At 41.1% G+C, this 21,013-nt stretch overlaps 1 protein-coding gene across 1 annotated transcript in view; it reads right to left on the bottom strand.

The window, feature by feature from the left end:
• Positions 1-21,013, bottom strand: part of OTOG (otogelin) — a 122,866-nt gene that overhangs the window by 75,204 nt on the left and 26,649 nt on the right. The window contains exons 7-15 of the mRNA XM_056803791.1: positions 17,288-17,418; positions 16,633-16,739; positions 15,980-16,089; positions 15,172-15,300; positions 14,321-14,429; positions 12,944-12,990; positions 12,307-12,452; positions 1,818-1,950; positions 698-875 (exon numbers count right to left, since the gene is read on the bottom strand). Coding sequence (XP_056659769.1) covers positions 698-875; positions 1,818-1,950; positions 12,307-12,452; positions 12,944-12,990; positions 14,321-14,429; positions 15,172-15,300; positions 15,980-16,089; positions 16,633-16,739; positions 17,288-17,418 — 1,090 coding nt within the window. The remainder of the gene's footprint in view (positions 1-697; positions 876-1,817; positions 1,951-12,306; positions 12,453-12,943; positions 12,991-14,320; positions 14,430-15,171; positions 15,301-15,979; positions 16,090-16,632; positions 16,740-17,287; positions 17,419-21,013) is intronic.

Here is a 21,013-nt window from a genome sequence, read left to right as displayed (position 1 = left end):
CTATAATAATTTTTATAATAAACTCTTTTCTCTATCAATAATGAGTCACCACATTTGAACTAGAACATAATAAGCTCTGACTTTCTAATGAAGAAGAAAGATCACTGTTAAAAATTTCCCTTTCTGTCCCAGAGAGGGGAGCACTGGAGAGGAGGAGGGGAGGAGTAAAGAGGAGAAAGAGGAGCAGAAAACTGGATCTTGAGCTCCCAAATGACCAAGAGCAGGGCAGGGAAATACAGTCCCAGCCAAATCTTTTAACGTCTAGCTTCTGGACATCCTTTCAGTTACAAATACTATATCACCCCACCCCACCCCCCAAGATACTCTCTACCTTCAGTTCATTCCTAGAACCTGATTCTCAGTTGCCTGTCAACCAATCCCACTGAGGAGACAGTGATTGCTGATTATTAAACTATCAAACTTAAAAATATTTAAATATTTAAAGGTAACAGAACAGAATATTCAGAGACTGAAAAGCTTTTGCCTGTATAATTGCAAAAGAATGAAGTTCTAATGGAGGCATCTCACACACCATGTTGGGCCAGAAGGAAATATTTGGGGATAGGGAGAGTCTTAAATCATAGCCTCTTGGGCAAGCACTGGGCAGCTCTGAATGCCCTGTCCCTTCCCCATAAATTGTATCTACTGTCTTCCCCCTCCCCACTCCCTTCCCCAACCAGACGGGATCACTGCCTACAAGAAGTCATCCTGCATGTTCCCATTGAAGGTCCCACAGAGCCCCACGGTGTCATCCTTCCATCGCTGATCCACCTGGAGATAGAGACGTAGCCCCTCCCGGTCATACAGCACCCGCACCCCAACAGAAGTCCGCACACGCAGAAACACAGATGACAGCTTCCGGATCTCAAAGGCATCTGGGAGAAGCAGAGGTAGACAGTGGTGGAAAGAAGGCTTCAGGGTGCATAGCTAGCACCCTCAAGACTCATTCCAAATGCTAAGTCCCAAATGCTAGGTCTGTGGAAGATAGAGATCAACCCATTCCAGTACCAATTTTAGGGTATGCCAATAACTCCATTACAAAGGTGGTAAGCATCGCTCCATTTTAACGCTGATAGTGGGGATCATCTTACCAAAGAATCTGCTATTAGAATTGTTCTGTGCCCCAATTTCTCATCCTGGGGAATATAAGCACTGCCAAGCTATTAGGGGATCAATTAACCTTATAGCAACGACAGAAAACAACCCCCTAATAACACTTCTACTGATATTGTCAGTACCTACATATTTCAGTATACAGCTGCAAAGTACTTTAAATGCATGCTTTTATTTGCCTAGTACACATATTATTGTCCTCATTTTATAAAGCAGGAAATGAAAGCTCAGAGGAGTGAGGGGCATTTCCACAGTCACACAGTCAGTGAGGGACAGAGCTGAGATATGAATCCAAATGCTCCTATTCCAAATTCAGTCCTCACTTCTACTCTCATGGGGCTAGCCCCACCCTAAAAGTGTTTGGGGAATCAAAATAGCAATAGGTAACAGGATTGTTATCTGGAGAGTCCCTGTCTTCCTGGAGGTCATTACGGAGAAGTTAAATGACCAGCAATCATCTAAGATGTAATAGAAGATATTCTTGGTCAGGGATAGGTTGGGCTAGAGGGGCTACAAGGTCCCTTCCTAATACAATTCCATGGAACAGAGCAAAAAACACACCACATCCTGGGACATATTATGTTCTCACTGGCATGGTTCTAACTCCCAGGTCTGAAGGCTGTAACGATGTTGACTAAAGGCTCTGATGGAGCCTAAAAAATCTAAGGTGCCCAGCACTTAGCACCTGCCCTTCCCCATCTTACCATCTGTGTAAGGCAGGGTGACCTTGTACTGACCAGACATGAGGACATCTCCTGCCTGAGTCAAGGTCACCTGTCTCCGAGGTGTCTGGTTCAGAATTACAGTCACTGACTGGATGCAGGCTCCATCCTGGTTCTGGAAGCAAGGACAAGGAAGGATGATGACAGGAAGAAAGGGAATGCATTCGCTCAATGGATCTCACTCCCACCTAGGTTTTCTCCTTCTACCTTCCCCACCTCAAGGTGTTGCAGATGGGAGCCCCTCTTTTCTATCCTCTCATTCACATCCATTCTCATCGTGCCTTCCCCTTCAGTGCACACAAGGCAGGGATTGGGTATTCCCTTAATGGTCCTTCTACCTCATATCATCATACATATGACATATGAAGTCATGAACACACAAATTCTACCATTGAGTCATTTCTTCACAAGGTCCCAGGAGGCATCAGCTAAAGGAGGATCTCATACCCCACTAGCCAGAAATAGGATGGTGAAGTTTTAAGGTATCAAGGAAGGGCAGTAATGATAATGATGGATACATCATTATCTGGCCTTAAACTCAAGCAGATCTGAGTTCAAATTCTACCTCAGACAACCACTGGCTATATGACCCAAGACAAGTCATGATTTCTCAATACTCCAGGCCACCCTAAAATTTTAAGTTGTGGAGCACATGGCAATCTGCATCAGTGGAGGGAAATTTCTCAAGGCAGATTTCTCTACACAGATGAACTCATGTGACAATGAATCAGAAAGCATTTATTAAACATCTCCTATATGCCAGACACTGTGCTAAGTGCTGGAGACACAAAAAGAAGCAAAAAAAAAAGATTGTCTCTGCCTTCGATGAGCTCACAAGCTAATGGAGGAAATGGCATGTAAACAAATATATACAAAGCAAGCCAAGTACCAGATAAATATGAGTTGATTTGCAGAGAAAAGACACTAGAATTAGGAAAAGCTGGGAAAGGCTTCCTATAGAAAGTGGAATTTTTTAATGTTCTTCCCAAATTTATTTTTATTTTTTTTAATTTTATTTAGTCAATTTAGAACATTATTCCTTGGTTACAAGAATCATATTCTTTCCCTCCCTCCCTTCCCCCCACCTCTTCCTGTGACTGACATGCAATTTCATGGGATTTAACATGTGTCCTTAATCAGAACCTATTTCCATGTTGTTGATGTTTGCACTAGAATGATCATTTAGAGTCTACATCCCCAATTGCATCCCCTCCACCCATGTCTTCAAGCAGTTGTTTTTCTTCTGGGTTTCTACTCCCACAGTTTTCCTCTGAATGTGGATAGTGTTCTTTCTCATAGATCCCTCCAAGTTGTTCAGGATCACTGCATTGCTACTAATGGAGAAGTCCATTACCTTTGATTGGACCACAGTGTATCAGTTTCTGTGTACAATATTCTCCTGGTTCTGCTCCTTTCACTCTGCATCACTTCCTAGAGGTCATTCCAATTCCCATGGAATTCCTCCAGTTCATTATTTCTTTGAGCACAACAGTATTCCATCACCAACATATACCACAATTTGTTCAGCCATTCCCCAATCGAAGGGCATCCTCTCATTTTCCAATTTTTTGCCACCACAAAGAGCACGGCTATGAATATTCTTGTACAGGTCTTTTTCCTTATTATCTCTTTGGGGTAAAAGGCAGACAGTCTTTTAGTGCCCTTTGAGCATAGTTCCAAATTGCCCTCCAGAATGCTTGGATTAATTCACAACTCCACCAGCAATGCATGAATGTCCCAAGTTTGCCACATCCCTTCCAACATTCATTACTTTGCTTTGCTGTCATGTTAGCCAATCTGCTAAGTGTGAGGTGATACCTCAGAGTTGTTTTGATTCGCATCTCTCTGATTATAAGAGATTTAGAACACTTTTTAATGTGCTTATTAATAGTTTTGATTTCTTTATCTGAAAATTGCCTATTCATGTCCCTTGTCCTTTTGTCAATTGGAGAATGGCTTGATTTTTTGTACAATTGATTTAGCTCTTTATAAATTTGAGTAATTAGACCTTTGTCAGAGGTTTTTGTTATGAAGATTGTTTCCCAATTTGTTGCTTCCCTTCTAATTTTGGTTGCATTGGTTTTGTTTGTATAAAAACTTTTTAATTTAATGTAATCAAAATTATTTATTTTACATTTTGTGATTTTTTCTAACTCTTGCTTAGTCTTAAAATCTTTGCTTTCCCAAAGATCAGACAAGTATACTATTCTGTGTTCACCTAATTTACTTATAATTTCAGAAGGTGCAATTTTATATTGGGACTTAAAGGAAGCTAGAGAGGTCAAAAATTGCAGCAGGGGTGGAAAACATTCCAGGTAGAGGAGATAAAGAAAATGCCTGGAGCCAAGAAATATAGTACATTGTATGTGGAACAGTCAGGAGACTAGACTCACTGTATGGAAGAGTCTGTGTTGAGGAGTCAGGTATAAGAAGACTGGAAAGATAAGAGAAGGCTAGTCTCCTTCAAAAATTAGATAGATAGAGGAAAGATCATTACAAAGAAGGGATCTTAGAAACCATCTACTCTGGGCCCATGAGGAAACTGAGGCTCAAAGAGAGAAGAAAGACTTCCCAAAGTCACCTGATTATCAAATAGTTCAGGTAGGAGCAAAACCCAATCTCATGACTCCCAGTTTGGATTTTCAATGAGCTGCTTCTCCCGGCCCCTTCCTAAGAATCAACCTCTAGCCTGGGCTTGGCATCAACCCAGGTGTGAGCTGTCCTATCTGATTCACTTAAGATAAATCTCAAAGTATCCAAGAGAGCCTTTTCTAGGACATGTGTGTGTGTGTGTATTCAGATACAGAGAGCAAGAGCAAAGTTCCTTGGCTCTAAGAGTCAGCTCAGAGAGGCAGTGTAGCATAATAGATAGAGAACAAACCTTGGAGCCAGAATGACTTGGGTTTATGTCCCACCTTTGACACATACTGGCTATAAAATTGTTTATTCTTTCATGGCACTAATTCGTGCTCAGTGGTGTCAATTTCGAATTGAAATAGAGTCTACTTCACTGCACATAAGCATCCCTGCCAGCCATAGATTGACTTTTAAAAAACCACACACACACACACACACATGTTTGGAGGGGACAGTGATGATCTGAGAACTGATTCATAGGGTAAGCAGCATCCTTACTCCAGAGTAAGATGTGCTAGCTGCAGCCATATTCTATGTTCTACTAACTGAGAGTATAGAAAGAGGAATCCTGTCCCATGCCCTGGGGATATGGCACTGGGCAAATTAGTGCAGATGATTCTATGCAGCCCATGCCCATCGCTCACCATTTCTCACAGGGGCTTTTGCCAGTCTTCTAATCAATCTCCCAAATTCAAGTGTCTCCCCACTACAACCCCTCTTTCCACTCTGCTACCAAAATAATTTTCCTAAAATCTAGGTCTTACTACACTCAATAAATCCCTCCTACTAAATAAGCTCCAATTTACCTCCAAAATCAAATATAATGTCCTTTCTTTGGCACTGAAAGCTCTTTGTCATGAGTCCCTTCCTAATTTTCCAATCATTATGCTTTCTACTCTTTACACATTCTCCAATCCATTTATACTGGCCTACTTTGTGTTCCTCAAATAGGACACTCCATCTCCAGCCTTTATGGCTTTCCCTGCAGCCTGGAATGCTCTCTCTCCACTCTTAGATCCCTGTCTTCCTTCAAGTGCCATTTTCAGCAGGAGGCCTTCCCCTCTAAGGGTACCTCATATGTACTCTGTTTTTTAATTACATGTAGAAACAATATTTGGCAATTGCTTTCTAACATTTATATCTTCTCTATATGAATCTCGTATTTACCTTTTCATTTATGTGTCATCTTCCCCATTAGAACATAAGTTCCTTGAGGACAGGAACTTTTTTCCCTGTCTTTGTACCCCAATGTTTAGTCCAATGCCTGGTCCATAGTGAGTAACTAATAAATCTTTTTTGACAGACTAAGTGCTAGAGAATCATTTTCTATCAGCAAAAAGTGCAGTTCTGCCCTCTTTATCGACTTTAGGGCTTTAGGGTGAAGGAGGGGGTTGCATAGTGATTTCTTCAGGTATCCTTTGGAACCAGAGCCTTCCAGAGCACCCTCAGATCCTGCATCTTGGGCTAAAGGCAGGGAGGGATAGCACTGTAAATTATTGATAAAAGAAAACCCCCTCCTTCACCCTAAAGCCCGGGCCTAAGAATTGCTTATTACATTTGAGGTCATTTTCAAAATACCTCGCTGAAAGGTCACAATGACATTTCACCAGCCTTGCTGCCTCTGATCCCTTTAATCAAATCAAAGCATCTCCCCTGACAAATAGTTCTTTCATCTCTGGCCCCATCTGGCATAGTATCACATATATGACAGTTTTCTTATGAATGGCTATTACTAGCTCACATTTCTCCCATATTGCTTTAAGATTTACAAAGTGTCATCCCCATTTTCTACTGCAGAAAAGGAAACTCAGAGATAGTGACTTGTTTACAAATGAACAACCAAGAAATGTCAGGTTCAGATCTCCTAACTCTAAGACCAGCGCTCTCTCCACTAGCCCTCACTGCCTCTCAAGGGGCTCAGTTAGAGATGCTGAAATGATATGGAATAAAAAAGCCTGCAGAGATGTAAAATAACCCAATAAACAGAACACAAGACCAAGAGACAGAATGCCTGGGTTCCCATTCCACTTTGGTTGGCTATTTCCTGTGGGAACACGAACAAAGTACACTCATGAATTCGGCATTGCCATTTATAAAATGGGTAGAATAAGCAGACATTTCTCTCCTCTTTTCCATTCAACTAAGATGCAGTGAAAAGTAGCATATTCACAAGTGAAAGTACTTTATGCTTTTCAAGATCCATTAGCCTAGGAATTCTTTGAGGGCAGGGACTGTCTTTGTCTTTATTTGTATCCCCAGCACTTAACACAGTGCCTGGTACACAGTAGGCACTTAATGAGTACCTATTGGCCAACACTAAACAGCAATGGAAGCCACATTTTTTCATCTATTCACACTTAGGCCAGCAGCCTTTCTGATCCTTCTTCCTTGCTCAGCTACAGTAGGGAAGGGGAAATAGTTAAGGGGAAATCATAGGAATATTTCCTATGGAAATCAGGATCATAACTTAAAAGACAAAAGAGATATTAGGAGTCATTGACTACAACTTTCTCTTTTAAAGATGAGGAAACTAAGGTCCAGAGAGGTTAGGAGACTTGCCCAGTCATACAGCTAGTATCTGTCAGAACCCAGATCTTCCTGACTTCAAGTCCAGAGATCTTTCCACCATGGTTGGCTCTGATCTGCTCCCACCTCCTCCAAGGAAAGAGGATTTTCCCATTGGACAATGGGGATGAAGCTAAATCTCCAGAAGAGACATCTCTTGGCTTCTTTGGAACATTGAGAAAATGGCCCCTGAAATGATTCCCTTGCACTGCTGACCCTTCCAGGATCCTCCCCATTGGGAAAGTCAGTGGCAGGATCATCCCGTGTTCTCACATCTAGTGGGCATCCATCCCTCGTCTCATCTCCCCAAGGATAAAAGAATAAAATATGCAAGTAGAAGAAGGGGCTCTTCAAAAGAAGGAAGAGGATCTTTGCTCAGGGCCCCAGTGATTTTTTGGGACTCTGAAAATAATGAGATCAAATATCCATTAGATGGATACCCAATATCAAAATCATAGGATCATTGTTTTTTTAGATATTAGGGAGCTTGGAAGCCAACTAATCTATCCCCCTCATTTTGCGGATGAAAAAAAAAAGCAAGGCTCAGAGAAACCTTGTGACTTACCCAGGTACTTGGGTACTGAGTATCAAAGGGGAGACTTGAACCTAAGTCTTCTGGGTACAGAATTAGTACTCTCTGCACTATACCATATTGTGATTGGCTCCAGACCTCATTCAATGGATATTACTACTTATACACCCCAAAGGAGTGATTATCAATCCCAGAATATTGGTCTGCTTTGGTCTGCACATCTAAAATCCACCAACATCCCTCAGGGCATTGGCCTGTACGGGGTATAGTAGAGCCCTATATTACTTGCATGTATACACATATTATTCCCCAATTGGAAGGTAGGCTCAAATGTATCTTCAAGAGAGAAGTCTCTGTTTCTGCTGAAATGTTTGGGAAAGTGACCCATAGTAACATCTAAGGGGCTACTTTCTAACCAGACACTTAGGATAGGCAGAAAAGCACAACCATGGGAATTCCCAGAACCATTAACTTAAATAGTACTCACAGTATACACAGTTCAATCCTCCAGACAAAATCTGAATCCCTGAATCTTGGAAAAGCCATCAATTCCCCTCTACCCTGCTGAGCTCCCTCCTTGGGAATCCTCCTCCCCATCCCTGCCAATCATACACTGTCACCATCAACCCCATACTTTAATTTTAAATTCAATTTTTTCAATGAATAAAAATTCATTTACTCTCCTCACTTATCCCACCAAAAGAAAAATCCTTGCAACAAATAGGCATCATCAAACATCAATAATAACAACAACAATGAAAAGCTCCCTGTATGGGAGCTCTTAAAGTACTGCCCCAAGCTCATTGTAACTGGTCTGCCCCTTCTGACAGGACTCAAGCACCCAGCTCCCTTAGATACTCAATTAAAAAGCCTCAGAACCCCATTGTTCTCCACTCATTCTGACAGCTCTGGACCAGAATGCTGACATTCCAATTAATCTTAGCCTGCCTAGTAACCTGAGCGTGTAGGCAGGTCTCTTTTCTAGTGACGAGCTGACAGCATCTACTCTATCATTTCCATGCCCAATAACTGCCCAGGGACCTGTGTGCTGCTAAGGAATACATGATGGAATGACTCTCCATCTTAAGCTTCATTAACTAAGACCTGGCATCCTGAAGGAGGGAGGTAATAGCGCTACTCTCTTCTGCCCTGGTCAGCACATATGTCAAACTCACTCCTGGGTACCACATTTGGGGAAAGGCATTTATAATCTGTAGCATGGAGTTTTCTGTGGTGGCAAAGAACTAGAAACTAAAGGGATGTCCTTCAGTTGGTGAATGGCTGAACAAATTGTAGTATATGTTGGTGATGGAATACTATTGTGCTATAAGGAATGATGAGCAGGATGATTTCAGAAAGAGTGGAAAGACCTACAAGAACTGATGCAGAGTGAAACAAGCAGAACCAGGAAGGAGAACACAGTACACAGTAGCTGCAATATTGTGGAATGATCAAATGACTTTGCTACTAAGAGCAATACAAGAATCCAGGACAATTCTGTGGGCTTATGAGAAAGAATGCTCTCCACATCTAGAGAAAGAATTTGGGAGTAGAAATGCAGAAGAAAACATATGATTTATCACTTGTTTATTTGGGTATATGATTTGAGGTTTTTGTTTTATTAGATAATTCACTTACACTTGATACACAAGCACCTAAAGTCATGAGCAGTTTGAGATACAAGCAGTCACAATCGAGACTTTTTGCTTTAAGTCACAAGCAGATATTTGAATCACAAGCTTCTACCACCCTCCACTAGATAGCCTGCCAAACATTAGGTTTCACAAGTTACACAAGACTGTCTCATTTAGTTCAGTGTTTATATGGCTGTATTGAATTGCTTTTGCTTTCTTCTTTATTTTTGTCTTTATTATCAGTATTTTGGGCAAATTTCTTAACTTTTAACCATGAGTGCCAAGGGCCGGGCTGAGAAGAAGAGAAGAATGATGTCCATGGAATTAAAGCAAGAAATAACTGAAAAACATGAGTGAGGTATGCGCGTTTCTGACTTGGCGAAGGAATATGGTTGTAGTACATCAACAATATGGATGATTTTTAAGCATAAGGAGTCGTTAAAGGTTATATCTTCCAGGTGTGGACCCCCAAAATGAGGCCATCACAGGCTGCTAAGGATGGCAAAAAGGAGAAGAAAGAGGAAGACAAGAAGTGAGGCCAGAAGGGAGAGAGTGCTGTCTCCTCTCAGGGGGCTGAAAAGAAAGTGGGGGATGGAGAGTTGTCACACAGTGGTTTAGGTTGTGGGCTTGTGCACAGTTACAACCCAAATAAAGTTTGGTGATTAAAAAAAAACACACTCAGAAAAAGTTGCAACAGGTTGTGTGTTGGAGCTGTGTAATGACACTTGTTTCACATATTATTGAAATGTTCTGAAAGGGAGGAAAAAATAAATTTCCTTGGAAAGGTTTTTGTTGAAATGGCCTCTAAATGAAATCGAGGAAAGTTTGGCAAAACAGTCAAAATACCATGAAGAAAATGATGATAATTAAGTAAAGTAAAAAAAATAGCAATTAAATTTAGCAATAAAGTTACATATCATAAGTAATGCATAAGGTCAATTTTGCATTTAAATGTAGCATTACATGTATAGAGAGTAAGTTATGTTAAGCAATAGTGCACAAAATGAAAACCTTCTCTGCCAGCATCTTCACCTGACCTTGGAGGTAAATAACATTTCATGAGCATTTATTTCTTTACATTTTTTTGAATTATCTATAAATATATTTATTTATTATTTATAAAGGACATTTTCATATTTAAAAGCATATAAAACAAAAATGCCATGTGATTTTGGGGGGTCAGAATGGATTAATTGCATTTCCATTAATTTAAATGGGGAAATTTGATTTAGGACACGAGCAAAATGAATTACAAGCATGGCCATGGAACAAATTAAACTCATGTGTAGAGGTACCACTATGATATGGAAATAAGTTTCATGTGATAATACATGAATAACCCAGATTGAATTGTTTGTTAACTCCAGAAGCAAGGAGGAAAGAGGCGAGGGAAACAACATGAATCAGATAATTTTGGGAAACGTGGAAATTTGCTATTGAAATAATTTTTTAATTTTTTAAAATTAAAATTTTTTTAATTTTTAATTTTAAAAATAAAAGGAAAAAATCCAGAAGAGGGGAACCAAGATAAGTAGGGGACTTGAAGTTATTCCATAGCTGCATTAATTGAAGGGAATGCTTAGCCTAAAGAAGAGAAAATTTAGGAAGGGGACACTGATTCATGTCTTTGAATAAGGGAAGGAAGAGGGATTAAACATGTTCTTCTTAGCCCCAAAAGGAAGAACTAAGAGCACTAGTGAAAAGCTGGAAAGGGGAAGATTTCAGTTTGATGTAAATATATATATATATATATATATATATATATATATTTAATAGCTAGCATTTATATGATGCTTTAATGAAAGTTTGTAAAGCACTTAACAATGATCATTTTATCCTCATAACAATGCTGAGAGGTAGGTCCTCTTATTATCCCATTTTTTTTACAGATGAGGAAACTAAGGGAAATAGAGATTATATAACTTTCCGTGGGTCACACACCTAGTAATCATCACTTTGAAATCATGCTTGGATCTTCCTAACTCCAATCAGGTCCCATACTTTATCTTGCCAACTGCCAAAAATAAAATGAGCTGCCTCAGAAGGACGTGAGGTCCTCATCAGTAAAGAAAGGTCTTCCAATGGAGACTCAGTGATTATTTGTTAAGGATGTGGTAGAGGGGTTCCTAAACAGATACAGCTCCCATTGCCACCCTCCACTCTAGCCAATAGGGTCTTCCCTGTATCAGTGTTCCCTGAACACATCTTGTTGATTCCTATTTCTATTCCTTTAGTTATTTCTGGTTACCATGCCTGGCAATCCTCTTGTACATACATATAAATCTTATGTACATATTCTGTAAGGCACAGCTTAAGTCTCACCTCTTCCATTAAGCCTACCCTGATTACCTGACTGCACTTCCTACTTCAACCTTCACTGAGTACCTGTAATTAAAGGCATATTATCTTACACTGAATTATTCTCTAATTGTTTCAAGTTTGTGAATGTTTTCTTCCCCTACTCCAAGACTGTGAGAAGAGCCTTTTGTGGGGGAAGGGTGTATCTTTTGCCCTAAGACAGTGATGGTGAACCTATGGCAGGGGTGCCAAAGATGGCATGAAGAGGGCTTTCTGTAGGCACTCGACTGCCCTTCCCCCCTCCAGAGTTCGTTACTTGAAAGGCAGAAGGACTCTGATGGAGTTGCTCCCCTCCCCATCTCCACCTTGCCTGACAACATTTTTTCTCATCTCCTGTCCCTCTGCCTAACAGCCCAATGGAAAAAGACAGGGGACAAGGTGGGCAGCTCACAGGCAGCAGAGCTGGAGGAGAGCAAAGTGCTCTGGCCACTCCCCTCCCCCTCTCTATACTGGCTGAGGACACTCCTCACTTCACCCACCCCTCCAACCAGCAACCTGATGGGGAGCCCTCCCTCCCTCCCCTATGTGGGGTGTGGGGGAGCAGGGTACACCCAGCACTGGGAGGGGAGGGGCACAACACATGGCCTGGGGGTAAAACAGCCAAGCAATCCATCTCTAACAGGTGTGCCATCACTCCCCTAGGGATTCTTTCTATTGATCGACCTGTGGCTCGCTTGCATGCAATCTTCTCTTCCCAACTGCCACCTCCATTGACTAGTACTGCTGATGGTAGCAGAAATCTTACCAGGCCACATGGGGCATTCTGTATTGTCACTGTAAAGGTGCCTGAAGAGCGGCTCTTGGCTAAGATGTACTGGCATGTGGCAGGAAACGTGTATCGGCGGCCATCAAAAGTTGTGAAATGGATGTCTCCGGTCACAGAGCATTCCGCTGAAAAAGCAAGGAGCCTGTTACACTGGAGGTAGGGAATACTCCCCAGGCTAGGGCTCCTGGCATGCTGGGAGCCAAGATGTGAGAAAGGAGATGCAGCTCTAGCTTTGCAGGATGAGGCTGATGGGAGCCCATCCTGGGGAATTCTTAAATTGATGCAAGACATAGGTCTATCCTCAACAAGTCCTCCATCTAAGGGAGGGGACACATCATCCAGACTTGCTCTGATGGAGGGCTCCCCATATTGCTTAAAGCTTGGGAAACCCCCACCTTAAAAATAATTCAGACTGAGGCTCTCTCCTCCAGGGTAGAAGTTTTTCTCAGTATCATTCAAGTAAGAACACTGAATTCAGAGAGAAGAGCTCGTTATCTGAAATATTTGGATTACTGATTTCCCTTCTTCTACAAGGACCCTAGAAAACTCTCCCTATGAGCTCAACCTCCCCCTAGTCTGGGATCATAAAGCCAAGGTCCCCCAGGCCACAAGATACCTGGGCAGGCTGAAGCATTGCACATCCATTTGCCCCCTCTGCATGTGCTAAAAGAGAAAGATGACATTTCAGAGGACATGTTATACCAGGTCCAGATACAATCCCACCCCCAGATCAAGCTTCCAATGACCAAAGAAGGAATTGGTACTCTATATTCTATTCCCAAACTTAGCTAATGTCCCCAGACTAGATCTACCTCTGCCTTTGCCTTTGTGGTATCACAACCTTACAGATTCTGGGGGTCAGTTAATCTAATCCTTGTCCTTTCAAAATGATGAAAGGGAGAGTCATAAAGGTTATATATACCCAAGGTCCTTCCAATAGTGAGTGTCAGAGGTAGGATTTGAATCTAGATCCTCTGACTCCATAGCCAGTGATCTTTTCAGTGTAACTAGGACAGAGACATTACTCCCCAATCCCTCATCCTCCCAACCCCCTACCACACCAGTAAAGAATATCTCATATGAGGGAAGGAGACTAGGAATGACCCTAAGAACACAATGCTCTTCTTCCAGACCCAGAACTCCCCCATAGCCGCCTCTCTCTTCTCATTCATGTCCTCTTCTTCCAACTAATGGAGGCCTGGAGTTGGGGGGAGGTCAAAACACCTTCCATTCCATTTAATCCTTTTCTCTTAGTATCTTTTTATGGTTTACTTTTTTGTGTATATTTTCCTCTTTGGCACCCTTTCTGGTTTTGCTAAGCACTTATTTGCCCAGTGCCCCTAACCAAAGCATTTCCAAGGCTTGGGGAGAAGAGGAGGGCCTAAGGGCAGAGCTGATCCCAAGCAGCTCAGAACCCAACCCAGGAAGAGAATAAAAGATGCTTGGTCCAAGTCTGCATAGGGCCCACATGCTTCAGAAATGAGGCTGGAAGAAACCTTGGGAAGAGCCCTAGGGCCAGAAAGGAAGAAGAGGTTCAGAGGAGAGCTGATGATTACGAGGAAAAGAAAGAAGGCTTTCCTAGGAAGATACAGTAGAAAGTGAATCAGGAGACCTGGGTTCTAACTTCAGGACAGGAACTAATTCAGTGTGTGACTTTGAGCAAGTATTTTCTTTCTCTGGTCCTCAGTTCACCTATCTGCAAAACAAGAGGGTTGGACTAGATGTCCTCTAGGGTCCCTTGAAGTTCTGACTTTCTATATATTAGGATGAAGGGTTTTGTTCATCTCCCATAAGCCTACCTACCAGGAAATAAGAAATCCCTCCATGGACTATATTCTATCTTTTCTATAATCTATCTAATCATATCTAATTAGAAATAAGCCACCACCCCCGACCACCCATGTCTGGAGAACTATCTTGAGTTGCCTCCGAAGGACCTGGGTGTGGGGGAAGCCCAGCTCCTCTTAACCCTTTCCCACAAATGGGTACCAACCATGTGTTGCAATCATCATTCACCACAGAGCCTGTTGGGTACAGATTCCCATGGAATTCACAGGGACACTCTGCAGGTTCCATGCAACCTCCATCTTCAAAGATTAGACCTGAGAATGCAAGAACAATCCAGTTCTGATCACATTGCTTTGTTCAAAAATGTTTAATGGTTCCCCACTGTCTACATGAGGAATCAAACTCTTCAGAAATGGCACTTTAATTCCTCCACAATGTGACTGCCCTCCCACCCTTCCACAGCCTTAATTGATCCCTCTAGGAAGCCTGACCTTTCCCAAAACTCTTCTTCTCTTGATCTCTTCTTCTCTTGAAATCAAAAGGTGTGCAGCAGTCTATACCTCTCATTAGGCATTTAGCATATGCTGTGCCTTGTGCTGCCAATTATCTTTTCAGGTGGCTACATCTTAGTTCCCTAACCAAACATCGGTTCCATGAAAGCAAAGACCTTGTCTTATTAAACTGTGCATGTGTGTGCGCACACGCATACACACTCAGTGTAAGGCATAAAAGAAGTGGATTCGTGAGTGAATAAACAAATTAATGAGTAAGTGAATGAATTATTTAGTAAATGAATTCATGTATTATGAATAAGTAAGTGAATTTATGAATTAGCAAGTGAGTGAATAAATAAGTGAAAAACCTGAATGAGTAAGATTGTGATTAAGTGAGGAAATGTTCAGTTTCTGGCTTCTTTCCCCCATCAGAATTCCAATCTTAGTCAAAGTATAAATCTTAGTGAATCTCCCAACATGGTCTTAGGGACACCTCTCAGCTCAGCAGCACTGGGATTAGCTTTCCCAGGGTAACTTCTTCCTCCCGCCACCCCCACATTACCCTCCGGGCAGTAGCAGCCATCCACACAGGCAATCTCACTGTCAATGCAAGGGGTTCTGGGCTGGCAAGATACAGGACAGCAGTTAATACATTCATTGTAAGTGAAGGCCTCCTCCTTGCAGGTCACAGCTGGAAGCGGGGGGTACAGGAAAACAAGCCATGAAGCAGTGTCAACTCTTCCCCACCCATCTGACGTGTGCCCATACTAACTCTTGAGCTCCTCATCCTAAAGTCCCAAGTCCCACCCATCCCCAGCTCCTTTCCTCAGGATTAGAGTCCAAATCTGATCTCAAACACTTTCTAGCTATGTGATCCTGGGCAAGTCACTTAACTTCTGCCTGCCTCGGTTTCCTCATTGGTAAAATAGGGATAATAGTAGTATCTACCTACCATTTCTATATATAAAGTTCTATACAAATATTAGCTTGTTACTGTTATAGGTCTAGAACTGGAAGGAATGTCAGAGGCTATCCCAACAAGCACCCTCATTTTAGAGTTGAGGAAACTGAAGTCCACGGAGGGTTTGAGGTCATACAGGTATTATTAGAAATAGAATGTGAAACCAGAACCTTTAGTTCCAAAGGTGGTATACTATCCATTGTGTCATGATGAAACCAACTATGTTGGCCTGGGTAAAAGAGCTATTGATAAAGTCAGGTTTCTCTGACTTGAGGCTCCCAATGTTAGGCTCTTTCTTCAGAGCATATAGCAAGGATGTGTCCTTAGGCTTTGGGGGTTTGTACCATACAGATAACTTTGCCCCATGCTAATTTACCCCAATAGAGTTTTGCTAGCTCATCCAGCATACCACACAGTGGAAACTTGACTCTCCAGTCCTGCAAGGGGCGCCCAGCATGGGCACATGCCCGGGCATATTCTGTCAATGCCCGACACCATGTGGCATCCTCAGATGTTGACCTGCATCAGAAAGATCAAGGGTCAAGGTCAGGATCAACAGGGCTCATCTCTCCACCATAAGCTCTATACCTGAGACCCTCACCAATATAGAACCATGAAAGTCATTACCTGGCTAACCTTCTAACTTATTTATTTATATCCAAGGGTAAAAACAAATTGGGGGCAAAGTCAAGCTTAGTATAAAGAGCTCTGAACTGAAAATCAGGACACAGGTTCTAGTCCTGCCTCTACCACTGACTCTGTGAGACTTTGGTCAAGTTACTTTTCCTCTGTAGGTTTGTTTCCCCATCTAAAAAATGGGGCAATTAAGCCCTGTTTCCCTTCTAGCACAATTCCAACCCCACAAGATGATGACTAAGATAAAATACAAGAGAACATTTTCAAAATAAGAAGGACATAAATTCAAATGCTTGGGATTAATCAGGTTTAAGCTGCCATAGGACTTAGACCAAATCCTGTGGGGGAGGATAGCTCTGCCTTAAACCCAAAGGAGGAGCTCCCCTTTCTATTCCCATCCAGCAAGATGCACCACCATTCACTCACAGGCAAAGGTCACTAGTGCAGCTGGCCATGAAGGGCAAAGGGCTGACATAGTCATGGCAGGAGTCAAATGGGTGCTTCGTCAATGCCTCACACATCTCATACACTCCCTACGAAACAAAGCGGCACAAACATGGACAAGTGAGGTAAGGGAGAACACAGAAGCCTTGGAGGGACCACGTTATCCCACCACATGTCTGTGTGCAGGTCTATTCCTTAACAAGACCACAGTGGAATATGTTCATTCAAGATGGATAGAAAGAAGAAAATAAGAGGGAGGGAGACAGAGAGAATAGTCTGGAGACTAAAGAAAGGAGGAATAATAGGAAAGAGAAAGAGATAAAAAGAGAGAAGTAGGAAAAAGAAGAAGGCTAGAAAAGGAGAGGAAAAGGAATAGGGAGAAAGAATGAAAGAAGACATATTTCTCCTTCACCCTTCCCCTTTAGCATCATGAAATTTCTAACAACTGGAGAATGGTTTTCTTCTACACAAAGTGCACAACCACCACAAGTATCTCCTCCCTCATCCCAAAGTGGGATCTCATGAATGGGGTCCATGGCTTAGCTAAGAAATTTTTATTTTTTCTCTATACGAAGGGAAACCAAAGCTAGACATTGAGAGAGAAATTAATAAGTATGGACTTTTGGGAGACTCCGACCTGCATGGCAGCTGGGCTCTGATGAAAGCATGGAGGACGGGATGGGAATGAGACATTTGGTCCAGGAGTTTCATCCGGGGGATCTTCCTGCCAGCTATTCACAAATTCGGCCACATCCTCTGTCAGTTTTCCTGTTGGGGAAAAGATCATCCCAGGGATGGCCACCAAAGGAAAATGAAGTAATAAGAACAAAAGATAGCAAGAGAGCAGAGAAGTCAAATAATACTTTTTTTTTTTTACTCTTAAAAGAAAGTGAGCAGGTAGGAGTTTTGGAACAAGTGGATTCTTGCAATGGTCTTTTAGTTGGATAGTCTCTTCTACCAAGTCTTCCCTGAATGATACAAGGGCTAGAGAGCTGGACTTGGAGCCAGGAAAACATGAATTCAAATCCTACCATAGATATACCCAAAGAGCTGTTTGTCCTTGCACAAGTCACTTAACCTACCTCCACCTTGACTTCCTTACTTGTAAAATTCAGATAATAATGGTAGTTAGCTCTCAGAGCTGTGTAGGAATTAAATAAGATAACAAGTAAAGTGTTTTGCAAACTCTGAAGTACTTTGTAAATACTAGTGATTAAGCATTTTTTCCACTCCTCCCTGAATCCTTCCTTCATGGAATGAGAAATTAATCTTAAAATGCAGCTCCCCAATTAGGAATTATGCTAATAAGTCACCTAATATATTCATACCCTTTGACTCAGAGAACTACCTGCTAAGCCTAAATTCCAATATCAAAGAAAAAGGCAAATTCCCATTTATAACAAAAATATTTCTAGCAACATTTTTGAGGTGGAAAAAACCTACAAAATAGATATCCATCAGTTGGAAAATGGTAAAAAAAAAACTTATAATTCTTGACTATAATCAGCTATTGCAGTAGTGAAAGAAATTATGAATATGGAAAATCAAAGAATCATGAGAAGATTTACATAAACTGATACCGAGTAAGGTAAGCAGAAATAGGAAAACAGCATACACAAGGACTACAATAATGTAAACTGAAACCAAGGAAACAAAAGTGAATCCTGGGCAATTATTATTTCCAAGTGCATAACTAAAGAAGGGATAAAAAAATGTACCATTTTCCCTCCTTTGAAGAAATAGGAGTCTAAGGATGTAGAATACTGAATGTTGTCAGACTATTGGCATATTGATTAATTTTGTTGAGTGACTTTTTTCCCGCTCTTAAAAAAATATTTTATTGTTGTTGTTATAAAAGACAGATAACTATATAATGGAGGAGGGAAGGGATTTTTTAGAAACGTAATTTTATGTAATAGACTGCTACTAGCAGCAATGCAATGATCCAGGACAATCCTGAGGGACTTAAGAGAAAGAACACTATCCACATCCAGAGAAAGAATTGTGGGAGTAAAAATGCAGAAGAAAATATATGATTTATCACTTGTTTAATTGGGTATATGATTTGGGGTTTGGGTTTTAAAAGATTACTCTATTATAAAAATGAGCAGTATGGAAATAGGTTTTGAATGATATTATATGTATAGCCCAGTGGAATTGCTTGTCAACTCCACAAGGGAGGAGGGAAGAGGGGAGGGAGACAACACGAATCATGTAACCTTGGAAAACTTATTACTAAAATAAAATAAAGAAAAAACCTAAAAATTAAAAAATACAATTCAACAAACATTTATTAAGCATTTACTATGTGCCAGGCATTGGAACGAAAAACAAAATGTGCAAATATTTCATTTTTAAGCCACAGCTTCCACCATTTCATTCTCCTACTTAAGAATCCGTAACAGTTTCCTACAAATATCAAGTCCAAATGTTCCTGCTTGGCATTCTAGGCCCTCCATAATCTGCTCCTCTCCAGTATTCCTCACTCTTTTTCCATTGAAGACAATCATTTCTTTTCCTATAATAGATACCTCACAATCATTTAACATTTGTATTTTCATTGACATTGCTTCTTCCAACAGAAATATCTTCTATCCTTTTCATTAGGCCCAGGTCAGAGTCCAATTCAAGGGCCAGCTCAAGTCCTACATCTTTCCCAAAAATCCTCCCTGATAAGCCCACATCAATGAGTATAATGAATATAGAGAATCATGGAAAGGCTCCCATTTGATGCAGAATGAGGCAAGCAGAGACAAGAACACAATATACACAATGATTATGTAAATAGAAACAATGTAAATGGAAAGAGCTGCCACCACACAAAACAACAAAAAAATAAATGCTGAAAAATTCTAACAATGTTGCAAAGAACAAGCATGACCCATGAAGAGGTGGGAGAAAACATTTTCCCCTTCTCCTTTGAGGAGGCACAAAATCTTTGGGTAGGGAACAGTATATTTATTTTCAGGGTTTTTTTTTACTATACTAATTAGTTTTGGGGATTATGTTTTCTCTTGTCTCTTTTTTAATTTGTTTTGCTACCTGAGATCAGAGGGAAATGTAGGTAATATAAAGACATGAATAGAAATTCATTTTTAAAAATGAACCCTCATCTGGTACCATCTGAGCCAGTTCCCTCACTATCCTCTAGATGCTCTCCTCCCCTGTCAGGTATGAATTCTGTACTATATCATTTGGTATTTATTATCATTGTTATGGCTTTCCTAAAGCAACACTCCACCCCCCAATAAGCTCCAGTGGCTCGCTGTTATTTCCAGGAGCAATATAAAATCCTCTGCTGGCATTTAAAGCCTTTAACAACCTGGCTCCTCTATCTTGCCATTCTTCTTACACTTGACTACCCTCCAAGTGTTTTTTGATCTCACTACACTGGCCTCTTTGTTGTTCCTCACACAAATATGCCATCTGCCAAGTGCATGTCTTTTTACTGGCTCTCTTCCATGTCTGGGGTGCTCTCCTTCCTCGCTTCCACCTCCTAGATTCCTTGGATTTCTTCAGGACTAAGTTCAAATTCCACCTTCTAGGAGGTCTTTCCCAGACTCCTCAATTACTAGTGCCTTCTCTGTGATCCATTATCATGATCGCAGCACTCTCTGGATGGCCACCTTGTCACAACTGGAAGTACATTGTCCAAGTGTTACTAGCCTCATTTTGCAAATGAAGAAATTGATGGTCAAAGAAGGAAAGAGACTTGCCCAAGGTCACATGGTCATTAGGCATCAGGACTTGAACCTAAAGTACCTAACTATAAGATAAGGAATAAAGGCACTGTGGATTTTAAAAATTAATGTCCAATACTTCAAGTATTATATTTAATAAGATTTATTAACATTTTACTTGAAGCAAAAGGAAACTCAAAGCTGGGGAAACAGGGAGAGCTCATCCAGCCTTGCACATGGAGAAAGAACAGCAAGAAGGAGGAGTCACCAAAACTTACATATAAATGTAACAATCACAAACGTAAAGGAAGGGGAAAGGATTCATGGGACAAGAAAAGAATTCTGGGAGATGGAGACCAATTTTTCTAATTATACAGCACTAATATAAAATCAAATACACATAAGCCGTCACCCCAGTAGAGTGTTTTGAAAGGTTCTGGGAAGGGCTTCTCTACCCCAAAACCATAAGAAGCCACAGAAGCAGAAAGAATTTCAGGTAATAATTGGACTAGGGAACCTCTGAGGTTCTTTCTAGTCTAGAAGTCTCAGGTTCTCCATTACTATTACTATGGTAAAATTATCAATTTCATCATAAGGGGTGTGGTAAATATTTAACAACCAGCTCTTCAAAAAACACACAACATACTTTTAAATTTAACCTGCATTATTAACATTTTCTTAGT

Source organism: Monodelphis domestica, chromosome 6, assembly GCF_027887165.1.
Source record: "Monodelphis domestica isolate mMonDom1 chromosome 6, mMonDom1.pri, whole genome shotgun sequence".
Lineage (NCBI taxonomy): Eukaryota > Metazoa > Chordata > Mammalia > Didelphimorphia > Didelphidae > Monodelphis > Monodelphis domestica.
The sequence above is the reverse complement of the archived record's forward strand: the minus strand, read 5'-3'. Positions and strand labels throughout refer to the sequence as shown.